The sequence below is a fragment of the Protopterus annectens genome, chromosome 12.part0, assembly GCF_019279795.1.
Source record: "Protopterus annectens isolate FY-2018-M chromosome 12.part0, PAN1.0, whole genome shotgun sequence".
Lineage (NCBI taxonomy): Eukaryota > Metazoa > Chordata > Ceratodontiformes > Protopteridae > Protopterus > Protopterus annectens.
Window position 1 is genome coordinate 1,496,571,184 of NC_056746.1, and position 16,470 is coordinate 1,496,587,653.

The 16,470-nt window shown below is 40.8% G+C and overlaps 1 protein-coding gene across 2 annotated transcripts in view; it reads left to right on the plus strand.

The window, feature by feature from the left end:
* STXBP4 (syntaxin binding protein 4) overlaps positions 1-16,470 on the plus strand; it is a 1,994,403-nt gene that overhangs the window by 629,383 nt on the left and 1,348,550 nt on the right. For both annotated transcript variants that reach the window (XM_044090468.1, XM_044090469.1), the window contains exon 5: positions 1,702-1,808. In XM_044090468.1, coding sequence (XP_043946403.1) covers positions 1,702-1,808 — 107 coding nt within the window. The remainder of the gene's footprint in view (positions 1-1,701; positions 1,809-16,470) is intronic.

Sequence of the window (16,470 nt, forward strand, 5' to 3'; positions counted from 1 at the left end):
GTGACCCCGTGTTTGATTCCTGGCCAGTGCAAGAATCCTGTACATTTAGACATTTGTCTCGATGATACAGTGGAGTAATAAAAATGTGGTGCTCATTCACTCTGAAAGTAGGCACAGAGGGTTATGGCTGTGAGCTGTAGTTCCTTTGATACAAGGTTTGATTCCCTCAGCCCTTATTTGCCTGTTTGTGACCTTGAGCAAGTTGTTTCACCAGAAATTGCTTCTAGGTTGCATCTGAAAATGATCTGTGTTTTCATTGGGCCTACCTAGTTAACAAATGGAGAGCATTAGGGACTGGCATAATGGTCACAGACGCAGTGTTCAGGGTTTGATTCTCAGCTTTGTGGGAAATTGGCTAGGCTTTAAATGTCCAAAAAGGGCAGCTAGCACAGTACTGATATGTTAATCTATGAATAAACAACTTATTATATGGCTTCTATTACCTGAAGTCCCAAGTTATGTGTGGTTTTATATAGAGATGTCATGGCTGTATGGATGTATTTTAGAGATTTTCTTAGTGTTTCTTCTCAGTGATGTGCCTGCTTTCTCTTGTACAAATCTCCATAGTGTAGTTCTCCCTTATAGGGCTAGTTTTTTCAGTAGAAGCAACTCATGGGGCAGCTCCACTCAAGTACATGTACATGGGTGAAGGGCCTTTGTAAATTGCACTGTGTTGCCTGCATGATTATACTTTAAAGTGCATCTGTGAATCATGCTGTGCTAATACATACATGTTCCTGCTTAAAGAGCAACTGTGAATCATGCTGTGGTGCACACATACCTAATCCTGCTTAAAGAGCATCTGTGAATCATGCTGTACTAACACATACATGATACTGCTTCGTGCATCTGTGAATCACTCTGTGCTGCTTGCACCATTGTTATCTTTCCTGCCTTTGTCCTATTCCCATTTGAGTACCTGGCCTGTGTAATGAAGCACAGCTGCATGCCTGGATGCCTTTGGTGCTGACCCTTTTTGATGATGCCTTCGAGAGAAGCCATCAATATAATCTTTAAGTTGCATTGCGAGTGCCACTTCTCCCTTTTTACAACTTAATATTTTTGTACATGTTTAGAACCCAAAGTATAGTGGTCTTTTGTTGCTTATCAGTCAGTAGAGCTATATTAAATTAAGTAAATGTGTGTAATGTATATTAGAGCTAATATTTCCTGTCTCTGTTAGCAATCACTGTGTTAGAATAGGTTAAATCACTTATGTGTACTGATATTACTCTGGTGGGGTCTTGCTATAAAATATATTTGTTTTTGTTTTGATTTATGTGGGTATGTTTGTCCTATAATTTAGTACAAAAACTTATTCAAACTCTCAAGTGCTGGTTCATTTCTGCTGATGTGTTGTACTAAAACTTGTAGCATACCTTTCCATGTAAAAACTTTACTTGCATAACCCTATAAGCTATTTTCAAACTGTCTTTACAGTTTTGCATTTATTGTCTTTTTTTACTGCCTGTGGCATAGGGATGACTGGAAAAGGCCTGATATGGACTTCAGCTTACCTACCCAGTTAAAATACAACTAAAAGTATCGGTGGAGTTTAACAACAAACAAATTTTGCTTTGAATAATTTGTTAAAATGGCTTTCCTTTGAGTGAGGATAATTTTATTCAAGCATAACCCTGTTTTGTGGGCCTGTTAATGAACCAGCATACTGTGTTTCAGTTTCATTTTTTTTAATTTCAGGATGGTCGACTGAATCCTGGGGACCAGCTTGTGACTGTGAATAAAGAATCTTTAATTGGCGTGACATTTGAAGAAGCAAAAAGTATACTAACCAGAGTGAAACTAAGGTATTTATTATAATGCAGAATTCTTCTTTAGTCAGTGTTGTAGTTGTATATCTATATCTATATACATATATATATATATATATATATATATATATATATATATATATATATATGGATCTATCTGAGTTCATCGACATTTGAAAATACCCGAACGAATAATCGACACCCAAAAAAACAAAACTCATTTAACCGCAACCAGAAGAAGATCGACAGTTCAACATACACGCCACACCCACCTGCAACACACAACACACAAACACAACACATCCAACACTCCCACACAACACAACACAAGCACACCAAAGCACACAAAAATCCTTACAAACAAACATCAACCCATACATACCCAACTATCACCAACCCCCCTGTTGTCTACCACACTCGCACACTAACCCCTACTCTGGCCTCTAACCCTAACCCCACCCCTACCCCCCCTTTCCTACCCCTTTACCACCTACACAACAAAAACACCCTATTTACTCTTCACTCTAACCTCTACCTCAACCTACTTTACCCCCTACCCCCCCTAACTGCCAGACTAACCTAACTCACTTACCCCTCCTTCCCCACTAAACACTCACTAAACACCAGCTTTTTCCCTAACTCACCTTACTGACTAAACACCAAACCCCTTCCTTTACCTGCCCTTCTCACCCCATCTGTCTTCCTCTCCCGGTGACTTCTCCACCGTCGATCTTCTGGCTTCAGTGGGTGGCGTGACTTTTCGGCCGTGCCGGCCGGTTAATCCGCCGTCTTTTAATTTAAAAACACCTCGTGGTGGGAGATATATATATATATATATATATATATATATATTTATATATATATATGTGTGTGTTTGTGTGTATGTGTGGGCATATTTTGTTACAAGAAGTTACTATTGTCTGTGTTTAATAAATAAAATGTTGACATAGCTGTTCTACAAACTTTGCAGTTCCCTTCATTGCTTTGCTCTCCAAGCTTACCTACTTCAGTGTTTGTTTCTAATTTTATTGATTGCCACATAAAATTTTATTTTTGTAATTGCACACACGTAAATGTGCGCATTCACATGCATGCTGCGCAAACAGACACACACACACATATACACACTTGTGCACTTACATGGTTAACACTTGTGTTACAGTGGGCACTTTAGATGAGATTTAGTATCACATCACTAATTGTCATAGGGTGACTATATGGAAATATATTTTCTGTGTTTAACAACATTCTGCAGATACCACACACAGGTTGGTATGGTAGCAGACTGCAACGAAAATGCATGTGCACTGGTGTTATGTAAATGAAGCAGTAAAACATGATATCCAGTAAAGACAGCACCATGCACTGTTCTCTGTTACCTCTATTTCATTAATATTGCAAACAGGGTTACTTTCCAGACACAGACCCCCAAACCTTGCAGCATCAGGCATCTTCTGAGGAGCAGTAATTTGCAACAAACACTGTTCTGACTGCAGAGATGGCACATAGTTAATTAAAATGTATGTAAAACGTGTGCTGTAGCATTGTACATAAGCAACAAACAGTATATGTAACACAGTGCATGTTACTTAAGCACTTTTTACCTTCAATATCACTATGAAACAGTGCAAACACAGCTGTTGATTTGTCCCCATTCATCTGCTTATGCAGTTCCTTCCCCAGGGTTCCTGCCATTACCCCACAGTATGTACTAGGATTTATGAATGAAGCTTATTGATGACATCAGCACTGAAAACAGCACAAAGTATGTAGGAGTTGTGGAATGGGGCATGTACATCAGCCTCTGTCTTTGAAGTGTGATTCAAAGTATGGGACAGTAGTTGGTGCTCTGGTGTATTGTACCATTCTGACCTATGCAGTCCTTAATGACAGAGCTGATAGTAGTCTCTGTTATATTGACAGATACTCCTCGCTTTGTCACTATATATTAAAAGTCAATAACTGTAGAGAGAAAAGGATATATTAATGTAACATGTTGCAATTGTTATTGTATTGGGATGTAAAGATACCCCTGTTCACTTTTCAGTACCTGTTATATACTGAGCATGGTCATGTGACACTGATTTAAAACACTTACAGTATTGTGTTGCCTTTACAGCATCTACAACTACACTGTTGTATTGCAATTGCCTGCTTTACTGTGCCTGTTAAATCAAAATTTGTTGCTGTTTTCACTGTTTACAAAACTAAAAAACTTTTTTGTTAGTTTCACTGTTCGTTAAGTATTTACTGGTATTTTTCACTTTTTTTAAACTATCTGTTCTGCTCGTTCTGGTTTTCCCACCAAGCAGTGGTTAAATAACTGATCTGTTAACCGTTTAAAACATTCTTTAGAGCGTCATTGCTGATTTCCTGCTGTTTTAAATGTTTGTTTTAGTGTGTCACTGCTATTTTTATGCTGTTTTAGATATTCTCTAGTGTTTTCCTGCTGAAACTAGGGTAGCTAATAGCTGTAGCATAGTCCAGATACAGTCTTGCTGCTTGTGGATCTGTTTGTATTGGTTTGTATATTCTGAGTATGTTTACCCAAGTCATCTGGGATTGGAAGGGGCCTATCTGCACCTTTGTGAGATAATTGTGCTGATTGGGACCTGTCTGGTAAAGGGAGGCCAGTGTAGGGCTTTGGAATAAGCATCCTCATTGATCCTTTTGAATCTTTTTAAATTCTTAGCTTCTGGTATTTAGGCCCTGCATTTGAGCAGGTTTCTGTTGTTTGCATGTCGAGCATCACAGCGCACCGCCGCCCAGTTGTGCTCCAAAACCGGACAGTTAAATTCAACAAATTTTCCCTAAAACCCAGGCAGAAATATTCATCCACTGAGCTCCTTCATGATCAATTCTGAATAGCCACCCCTAGTGACAAGTCTTCATCCTAGCAGTGTGGACAGTTGGACTACCCTTGTTTCTCCCACCAACCTTGTTGACTTGGATCACTTCAAGCAGTGTAGCAATTACCTCATACACAGATAACCCTGTATTAATAGCGCACTTTAGTACAGAGTGTGAAAGCTGTATTTATGCCAAGAGTCTAGAATCCATGCTGTCACTCAAAACAGCAACATGGAGGTTGTCAACTCACCCACCACTACATATGCTCATAGTACCACTACTCATACACGTAGTACGCCTCAAACATGTAAAGCCACATATGGGTAGGGTCTCTCGAAAAAACTTGCCAAAATACTAGAGACCTCCAAAACACAAGACTGCTACAACTAACAGAGTCCTCACAGCACTTGTGACACGTAGGAACAACAGTGTTTCACCCACCAAGTGTTTCACCCACCAGTCCAGTAAGGTGTAACACTCAATAGTGAGACACACGGATATTCCCCTCACCAGGTGGGACAAGGAGAAAGTCATGGTCAGCTGCCTGTTTGGTGCCTGGATTCTTCAGATTATGCCTGCACTCGGGTCTCTCAGCAACAAGTACTGTTATGACTGTGTTATAGTTCATGTTGGTGTAAGTGACCTGAGACGTATCTCACTGGACTACATGAAGAGAGACATGGTCGAGCTCTCTAAGTATGTGTCCCAGGCAGGTACGGCCCTAGCCTTGAGCAGCATACTGCTCTCACCTAGAATGGTGCAACAGTATAAACAAAAAATGATTGATTTCAGTAATTGGCTCAGTTTTTGGTGTCATTCAAAAGGGGTCCAGTTCCTGTCAGCCTGGGAAGCCATGGTCAACAAACCTTGCTGCTTTGTCAGAGATGGTTTGCACATGGCACCTGTAGGCTTTTTCGGGTGCTGGCAAAGGCTCTTGTCTCCCCCATAGTGCCTTTTTAGGCAAGATCTTGAAAACAGCATTACCAATGTAAAATTAACCAATCAGAACAAAATAAGGGTCATGTTGCTAAATGCTAGGAGCTTAAACCAAAAACTGCACTCCCTGGAAGCACTTCTATCACTAGAAGATATAAATGTCTGTGTAGACACACAAACCTGGTACAGGGCCTTAGAGAATACCCTGGCCCTGCAAGGCTACAATGCTTTCCCCACCTTTAGACTGAGAAATGAACATGTGAAAACCAAAGGAGGTGGTGATTCAGTCTATATTAATGATAAATTAATCTCCAGTCTAGTGAGACTTTACTCCAGGTCCAGGTTAGAGTGGGTAAGACCCCCATTCAAGTCATACCCAGTTGTAGATCTCCCTCTGTAGCTCATGACGCCAATGAAGCCTACTTGACAAAATTGGAGATGATGCAAATTTTACCGAACACACTGGTTATGGGGGATTTCAGTTATCCCACCAACTGGGAAACCTGCGCTAGCCCTAACTCACTAGCGCAAAAGCTCCTTGACTTTGAAAATTCAAATGCTCTGGAACAAATTGTCCATACTCCGACAAGAGGAACAAACATTCTGAATTTGGTCCTCACCGACATGTCAAACAGCTGCACTGCCGCAAGTGTAGGACCCTTGTTAGTTAAAACTGACCATAAATCAGTCACCTTCGAGCTGGCACTAGCACCAGAACTCACAAAGGGTGAAATCAGACTAAAATTCTTCACCAAGGCAAACTATACCCTCGTAGGTGAATGTATAAATGCATTCAAAGACCCACCCAAAGCTGGAAGTGGTAACTGTGCCAAAGCTTACACTAAAGCCCTGCACAATCACTTGCATAAGTGTATAAACTTAGCCTTACCAGAAAGAATCAAAGCTAGAGCCCCAAGTAAAAACAAGTTGCCATGGTGGATATCCAGCATATCAATGAACTTTTCAATAAACGCAAAAAAGTTGCTGTCTAAGAAAACAAAGGCAAGGCCCCAACAGTGGAAGAGCACCCTCTTCAGCCTGAGGAGCTTTTGCGCTAGTGAGTTAGGCAAATAAGACAACTTGTCAAATCCTCCAAGGGCTCCTTTTAGAGAAACTTAGCAAGTACAGCCAAGGATAAACCATAAGGCCTTTTACAGCTACGCACATAACCTAAATGGTAGGACCCAAGCATAGTGGCCAATGGTATCATACACACTGACCCCACAGAGATAGCAAGCCTGCTAAGTGGATAGGTTTAGTGAAGATTTCACCCACTTATCCCCTCCTAACTTACAACACACCTTCCCTACAGACACCCCCTCACCCTATATATCTGAAGAGCAGGTCCTCAAAGCCTGGTCCAAGGCAAAAAAACAGCCTCTGTAGGACCGGACTGCACCCAGGCTGTCTTCTAAACAGACTAAAACATGAACTAGCATTACCACTAAGTACCTTTTCAGTCATAGCCTAACCGCAGGCTTTGTTCCTCTGGAAGGGAGAACAGCAGCAGTTATTTCCCTCCACAAAGGTGACCTAGAAACAGACCTGGGGAATTACAGACCCATAAGCCTGACCAGTTTCATCTACAAGGCCATGGAACGTATCATTATGGACCTCATAAATAAAGACATAGGTGACCTCCAAACCCTGGATCTTACCCAGTTTGGCTTCATAAAGGGCAGATCCTGCCTGTTAAATCTAGTGCACTTCTTTGAAAATGTGACTAAGGCCATTGATGAGGGCAAGTCTGTGCAGACAGCATACCTTGACCTGGCAAATGCTTTAAACACAATCCCACATTTCGGCATTACCAACGAACTTAGCAAAGTGAATGTAAACCACATTGCTGTAAGATGGTTTGCCAGCTGGCTCACAAACCAGACACACACTATCAAAGTGGGTGACTCAGCATCAACTAGCAGACCTGCTACCAGTGAGATGCCACAGGGGTCAGTGCTGGGCCTCCTATTGTTTGGTATATACTTCTCAGAAGTTCAGGTCAAAACTAAGGGGTTATGGCTGACCAAGTTTGCAGACGACTGCAAACTAGGTGCAATCATTGAATACCCAAATTATGTCAGTATACTCCAGGAGATCCTCATGTAGACCAACGACTGGTGTATTAGTCACGGTCTCAAACTGACTGCAAAGAAATGCATCATCATTCCCTTCAGTACAAACAGTGTCTCCTCAAACTATCAGGTCAACAACACTTCCCTAAGTACCTATGAAGTAGTAAGGGACCTGGGATCACTTGCTGACTGTGACCTTAACTTCGACTACCATGTGTCTACTGTAGTAAGGAAAGCTTTCTACATAAGACACTTGATTAGTAAGGGCATCACCAAGAGCAAAAGAAGTTAAACCCCCCTATACTCGGCACCTGTCCTGTCCATATTTAAGTATAATGCCCAGTTTTTCATGCACCATACTACGCACCTACAGCAATCAGATAGACTGTAGAAGTTTCTAACAAAGATCAAGGGGCTCCAGCATGTGCCTTACACAGACCGACTAAAGTCCCTGTATTTTTGTATCATATAAACTTCTTAGGGGAGACTTGTATACCTGGCTTACAGAGCAGTCCAAGACCCAAACCTAATGAACTTGCTGCATATCCAGAAATCAAATGGGACTAGGGCTACCCATTCCAGGGACCTAAGTATGGCCTGTGACTTGAATAGGACATGCTGGAGGGACAGTTTTATCTCCCAGCAACTGCTGCATCTTTAGAACAGGCTACCAATTCATATGAAACAGAGCACCTCTATGACACTGTTCAAGAGGAACTTGGATAAGTGGAAGGGGCACAGTAAATTCTTACTGGGGATAGAGCCCACAGCCCTCCTGGAAATTAGCAGTCATCACTAAATGCAATCTTGGGTATTGATTAGCATTTCATTGGTATTACATTGGGATGAAATTGATAGGCTTAAAATGACCTCTGGGTCGATAGCCTAGTAATCTCCTATGATCTTGCTTTTTCGGGGGGTGATAAAAACATAGTATATAGTTAATGGCTTAATGGCAGATACTGGGTGACATTCCCCCACCCACACATGTCCACACTAACACACACACACACACACATATATATATATATATATATATATATATATATATGTATATATATATATATATATATATATATATATGTATGTATGTATGTGTGTGTAAGTACACATCCTAGAGGACAGAATACATAGCTGAGGGGGAGATGCACTCCTTTCTATGATGGCACACTCTGAGATAAGGCATTGTGCCACAGTCTGTCCTGTGCGATTGAACTATTTGTGATAAGATGCAGCACTGTGTCCTGCAATAGTGTATGTGATAAAACAGTGAGCAGCAGTCTGTCCTTAGAGGGCACATTATATGAGTTAAGTATGCAAGCTGCAGTTCATCCTATGCTGGTACACTTTGTGTGATAAGACACTATGCTGCAGTCTGTCCTGTGATGGTGTACTATGTGTGATGGGCTACCATTGATGATTCACTTTGTGTCATAAGACATAGTGCTCTTATGGCTATGAATCATCCACAGACAGGACTATGGACTACACTGTCTGACTTCTAGCTAGATTTCTTATGTTGAAGTTATTTCTGAATCCTGCAGTTTGCTCTTCAGCTTTCACTCACAATTCTTAAAGCCATGTATCAGTAAGTACTTTTCCTTCAATCTGACTAAATACCATTGTAGAGTACTGTTTGAAATGTATATTGTAGTTCTATGCGTTGTTTTCTTCTCTAAATACTGCATAGCGATAAAAATAACACACTAAAAATGAAAAGCAATAAACTAAAAAGTAACAGTAGTAGTAACTGCCTGTAGAAATTCAAACTATGAAACGTCAAGCTGGTCTGAAGAAGAATACATAGAGAGATGAACAACAATGAAAGTCATCCCTTTGTTCCCTTCTGTAATTCTAAACCTGAGCAGGTGGCCAAACAATTCACTGAATCTTGAAGCTACACTTATTTCCCTCAGGGTATCAGCCAGTATTCTTTGGCCCACTTAGCAACTTATCTCAGGGCTATCAGCTGAGACTCAACAGATTTGTTTCCGGGGACAAAGAAAACATAAAATGGCAGATGAAATTCTATTTAAAGTATCAGCAGTTTTCAGCAGACAATGTGCCTTTTTCTGATGTACTGTTGATGGAATCATGAAGGAAGGCAGAGTATAAATCTTGAAACCTGACCATGTTGCTGCCTTTATGATTGAGCTGACAGTAATGTTTTGTATAATTATGTGTTACTTTCATTATTACAGTGCCCTTTTACAGAGACATTGGAGACAGCTGTGCACAAGACTTTTTCTGACCTACCTTCTGCAGTATTCATTCCTGTCAAATGTGTTGAGCACATTTATGAAGAAACAAAAATCAACTCCAAAACACCGTACACCCACAACTGTAATGTATAAACAGCAAACACGTTTTCACATACAGCATCTTCAGAATTTCAAGATATAAATGACAAAACATTGTTTTATAAATTACATTATAGTCTATTATACAGTTAATGATATCACTCCACAAACAAATCAATTTACATCCAAAAATAGTATTACTTAATGTTTTAGACCTTTTTTCTTTTAAAATTGGTTTCAGGGAACCACACCATTTAATCCAGGGGGGTTGTAAAGTTCCAAATCCAAAATCCATTGAATTTCTGTCAGTTATGTGTCATCACATCTGTCTATTGCTGATTCAAACTAAGTCCAAGACCTGACACTTGAACCAGTGTTTTTAGCCAAATTCTACAGTATGCCTAGCTAAAGCATTTGTAGACTTTTTCCTATTTATATCTGATACATGTTCACAGATACATTCCTTTAGGTTCAGATTTGTTTTCCTCACATAATATGTTAAACATGACTGGAACTTTGTACTGTTAGGAATTTAGTTTATTTAGCAATTAGCTCAATGTGTAAATGCTATTAATAATCTGTCCCATTATTAATGTAAATACAGAATGCACACACAAAAGCAGACACGCATGCGCGTGAGCGCACACACACACACAAGCAAACACAAAATTCCAATTTAAATAAGAAAAAAATCACAATGTAAAAACTTAACATATTAAAAAGTATAAAAAGAACATAATTTTATAGGGCTCAATGTTGACATTTTCATTCAGTGTTAAACGGGGGGGGTAACACCTATCCGATGTTGCCATTGTGATTTTTTAATTCCATCAGTAATACATAATCACTACACCTGTAATTCCAATCTATGCTATCCAGTATTCTAAAAGTAAACTTCTGTCCTGGCAACATGGTGCAGAGAGAGTGAGCGGGAGAGATAGTGAGAGAGAGGGAGCAGGTGAGAGAGAGAGAGAGTGTGAGAGAGAGAAATGTAATTTCACTATATATGTGCATTCCTCAAGTGGAGCGGAGAATTTCTTAGAAGGTTCCTCTCCAAAAGTTCTAGTAACAATGATATTAATGTTTGTATTTTGACAGATGTTGAGAGATTTAGTGTTATGTACTAATTATTTTATTTTTGACAAAAATATAGTTTTCAGAAGATGCCTTGATGCTATTTTTACTCTCTTTTGCTAATAACAGGAATTTTTGCATATACTAGATTTATTTCAGAAGGTGGCATTTTGAGAGATATGTTGATGAATTATTTTATGTGCAGAGTATAATTTTTATTGTGTAACATTTCAAGATGTAATTTTATGTTATTTTCATATACTTAAAAGGGTGGAATTTTAGCATGTCATTTTTTTCCTTGTTTAAATTGGACTCTCTTTATTTTTGTCTATAGGTGTTCTGATGCAGTCCCAGTTATTTGCTGGAGATGAACGCTCTTAACAGTTTTAATGAAAGACATTAACATCATTTTTTTCTAATATTCGAACAAAAACAACAGGACTCGGAGACAGCTGCAGGATCCAGTACAAACACATTTTAATAGACACAAGCACTTTCGTGGGTAACCCCACTTCATCAGATGTCAGTATAAAAATATCTAATCAAAAATGTCCTCTTACAGCCTAAGGTAAAATCTAGGCAACTTTTTAGATTACCTTTTTGATTAGATATTTTTAATTATATCATAGTGTAATATGTATAGGTGGTTCTCCTTCAGAAGGTCAAACAGCTGAAATCTTGAAATGCATATGCTGAAGCCATATGCTTGAATGTCAGAAGCTCGACCTTCTGAAAGGGAAAGAAAGAAAAAAAAAGAAAACACAAGACAGTGTTTCTGCAGGGGGGCAAGCCCCCCTGCACTCCCCACACCCCCCGCTACTTATTTATTCTAACTCTGAGATCGCAGTATAGCACAGAAAGAGAAATCTCCCATTCTGCGCTATATGTCGATCCCCATTCAGGAGGTCGAGCTTCTGAAATTTCGAGCATATGGTCTCGACCATATGCGTTCTGAGATTTTAGCCGTTCGACCTTCTGAAGGGGAATAGTATAGGTATATATATTTTTTTAATTTATAGTGCAATGTTTATATATTGCTTTGTGGAATAAGTAGGTACTGATTCTTTTATTGAAAGCAATTGGCTGTTATATGTCATGTGATTTGGGGGGGTGTAGAAATGAGAGGGGCATGGTTGTTTTACTTTATACTGACATCTGATGAAGTGGAGTTACCCAAGAAAGCACTTGTGTCTATTAAAATTTGTTTGTACTGGATACTGCAGCTGTCTCTGAGTCCTGTTGTTCTTGTTGGAATTTTGGACATTTATTATATACAGGGCAAGTGAGTTTGGGAGCTTTGGTGGCTGTGTTGTGCTTTATTTTTTTCTAATAGCTTTTTTTAATTAAAGCAACATATTTCCTTAAGTTTAGAAGAGTGCATGCCTCTTCTTCCAGCTCCTTTCCTTTCTCCTAAAACTCTATGTATGCTAGAAGAAAGGATTCTAAGAAATTAAGCCTCAACAACAGCAGAATAGACTTCTCAAATTCACATATCCATTCCTTATTTAAAGGGCTAACTCAAAGGAACATATTATGAATGTAAAGGAATTGTACTGTACTTGGAAGTTTCAGATGGAGACATAACAAAAAGACATGCCCAAGAATCAGCTAAATGCCTCGTAAATCTTTATCTTGATTAATTTAAATAAGTTATGCTGCTACAAGGATTTGCCTTTGCATTTAATTGTTAAGTTTTTTTGTCCATTTAATTTAATGTTCATCCTTAAGACAGTACTCCTTTATCTTCAGAATGGTTTTAGTTGAGACTGACAATTCTTTTGTGGTATGTTGAATTGGTCCATATATTTTTTGGAGCTTGTTTTACTACTTCTGTCTTTCAACTCTGGTCTGCTGTATTTACTAAGAGTTAATTTCAGAAGTACAGCAGATTGACTGTATTTTTTTTTTCAGTTAACTTTAATTTTCTGGTAAAGGCAGTGCATAACCTTTAATATACCATGATGTGAAGTTGTTCTATCTTGCCGTTCATTCTTACTGATGGGTTTGGAGCCGATCCTCGGCTCCGACTCGGCCAACTGTAAAAACTCAAGGTCTTCAACCAGCTCGAGGCTACCTCCTTTGCCCATGATGCACATTGAGCTTCCCTCAGATCGCATTTGCTGCTGCAACTAGATCGGACATTCTCCAGCTCTGGCCAGTGAAAATTATTGCTTTTTCTTCTTAAAACTTTGTTAAAAACCTTAAATTAGATAGTATAATTATAAGTTTCCATTCTTATAGTAGTTAAGCAAATTCTTAGTGTGTTGTTGATAATTTTATTGGAGATATGGTCGTGGCTGTATTTTAGACCTTAGTTTCTCCCTAACCCCATATTTCATTTTTACATGGCTGTGTGGTGTGAGTTTAGAGCCTTTTTTTGTTTACAGGGCTAGTATATTATAAGTTTCCTTTAGTGTGGAATTTAGATTATTAGAAGTTAGTGTGCTGTTGTTATATACTGTTTAGGTATACTATTCATAGTTTAGAAATGTTAGAAATTACTGCTACAGCCTGTTTTTTTCCTTATATGTGTGTGTATATATATATATATATATATATATATATATATGTATAGGCTTTCTGTTATTGCTAGTAGTATGTCTCATCAAGAAGAAAGAGAAATCCAAATCCAGATTTAAAAAATGCCCAAGGCGCGGGCAAAAAATATCCGTCACCAATGGGCATACTGACTGTGTCTATTGACTAGGTGAGGTGCACGTACAAGAAAACTGTTCGATATGCCACTCTTTTAATGCTAGAGTGTTGCATGAGCGGAAAAGGAAACTGTTGGATAGAGGTCTGTTGAAATCCTCTTTTTAGGAGGCACTGGATAAGCATGACAAACACTCTTAAGACTTCTTCGAGTTATTTGGAGCCAAGGAAAAGCTCATTGACTTCTAAATCCAGCCCAAGTAAGGCTTCAACATCGGATCCACAGTCATCAGAGCCAACTGTTGCTGCGGTTAGGAGCTGGTCCCTGACATTGGAGCCGGTATCTCCTACATTGAAATCCCCAATTTTACAGCTGGTGGCTTCATCCACACATTCTTCTTGGGCCTCAAGCAGACTGTCAGATTTGGACGTGGATTGTGTGGTTTAGAGGCTTCTGCAGACACCGGCGCTTGCCAGAATATTATCGGCACTGATTCCTGGGACTTCAGAACTGACAAAAATTTCCGTACTGTCTTCTTTTCCTCCTCCAATCTGCCTTGAAGTTTTGGAGACGGAGAGCTTGGAGCTGATGATTGTGGAGCTCGCTGGGCAGACACCTACCTTAGAGTTGTCGGTCCTGACTGCCCTAATATCTATTTTCAGTGCCGACCAAAGAATCTAGGAGCCGACGCTCGCCGGTCAGGTCCGGGGTGGATAGTCAGACCGACTTGTCGGTTCCAACTTTGCCTCTCAGGGCTTCGGCTCGAGTGAGCTCAGCTCTGATCTCGGGCTCGGAGCCCTCTGTTCTGGTGCCGATAGAGTCTTCCGCATCCTCGGTTCCGGGAGATTCCTCGCGTCGGGACCAAGGTGCCTTCAATGCCATAAGGAGGGTATTGTCCACGCCAACAGCCACACTGTCAGAACCTGCAGCTCCCTCCCTCAAAGCACCGATGTCTACCTCTACAACACATGCTCCATTAAAGTGTAGAGACCCTGAGCCTCAGGAAGCCCCATTGGTCGAGCCATGCTCTTCTCTCCAGAAGCTCCCACTGAAGAGGTTCCCAGGAAAAGACTTTGCAAGAGGAAGTATCTGGACCCCCCCCCACTAATCCGTCACTTTGGACACTGACTTAGATTAGTCAGAAGGGTCCCCACGGTCCCCCTTGGAGGATATCTCATTCGCTGATACCTGGAAATTCTTAAACAGAGAGGTGGCTGGAAGTCCCTTAACCCTACTGATGATGAGTCAGTCCTCCTGTAGACGTTTGGGTCTCAACCCTCCATCTCTTGGGTTTCCCCACCCTTTGCTGAGTTGATTGAGTTACTCTCTCGAAGGGCATGGGAGTCCCCAGACACCAGGGAGCCTGTTCCCAGGAGGCCTAATAAATTTATAACTTGCCCTCAAGACAAGACTTTTCTAACTAAAGGAAACTCATTGATGCCATAGTGGTGGCAGTGGCCACCAAGAAGGAGCTATCAGAAACTTCTATGTCTGTTCATCCTCCTAATAGAGATTCCAGGATCATGGACAGATATGGGAAGCGTATGTTTAGTTCAGTGGCTTTTGTTCTTCGATTGTTGAATTATCTCACACACTTCACTGGGTTGCAAAGAGATCGCCTGAAGGAACTAGGAGGTACTCTGCAGGGTTCAGTAGCTGTGGGGGTTTCAGAGAAGCTAACTTCACAGCTCTCTACCTTTAATTCTATCGTAAAGTCTTCTATGTGTCTGGTTTCGTACGCAGCTGATAAAACAAGCAGTGCAGCGGGTACAGGAATTGCCCTTAGGAAACATTCCTAGATGCGTCTATGTTCCTTTGCGGAACCCTTTAAGTCTTACTTTATTAACACCCCTTTCAACAGTTCATCCCTTTTTGGACCGAAAGTGAAGGAAATGCTTACCAGGAGTGGGAAAGACGGAAGGACTCTGCCGTTGGAGTATGTTTTTCCACCCCTGTTAGACCTTACCCCAAAGGTAAATGGGGAGGGAAAATGTGGTTCCTTAAATCTCAAGGGCCTTTTCAGGACACTCATGGTGAACCCCCCCTCTAGAGCCATAGGAGGGGGAAATAATGGAAGACATCGACCACACGGCAGAGGGGGTCCACAGAATCAGTGCAACAGAGATCAGTTCTTTGGGAAGCACTATCAGTGCTCCTGAGAGGAGTCCCGCCTGTCCATCTCTATAGGCAGTTGGGCGATGCCTTTCTTTGTACCTAGACGCCTGGCTAAAAATAACAAAAGACAGCTGGGTACAAACTATCATATCCAGAGGATACTCAATTCCCTTTGCCACCCCCACCCCCCCCATGAAAAAAAATCCTGGACGTCCCACCCAGTCACAGGGAGCAAGCAGCCATAGAGATTCAAAGGTTGCTGGAAAAAAGACTCATCCAACCAGTCCTGGCAGACCAGAGAGGATCCGGAACTTACTCAACAAACAAGGAGGAACCAAATCTTATCCCCTGTGTCGAGAGGCCCTGAGAGTATGGCAGTGGGCAACTTCCACCCAGCGCTTTCTGATAGCAACGCATATCCTGGGGAGATCCAACGTGATAGCAGACAAGCTAAGCAGGGCAATTCTTTTGCCTTACGAGTGGTCCCTAAAGAAACAAGTAGCGGAAAGGATTTTCCACAGATGGGGCCAGCCTTGCTACGATCTCTTTGCAACCCCAACAAACACGAAATGCAGCGGCTACTTTGCCCTAATCCCCCCCCCCCGGGGGATGAACCAAGGGATGCACTTGTGCACAATTGGCCCCTGGGTCTCTTTTATGCTTTCCCTCCTTTCCCTCTAATACCCAACGTTTTACAG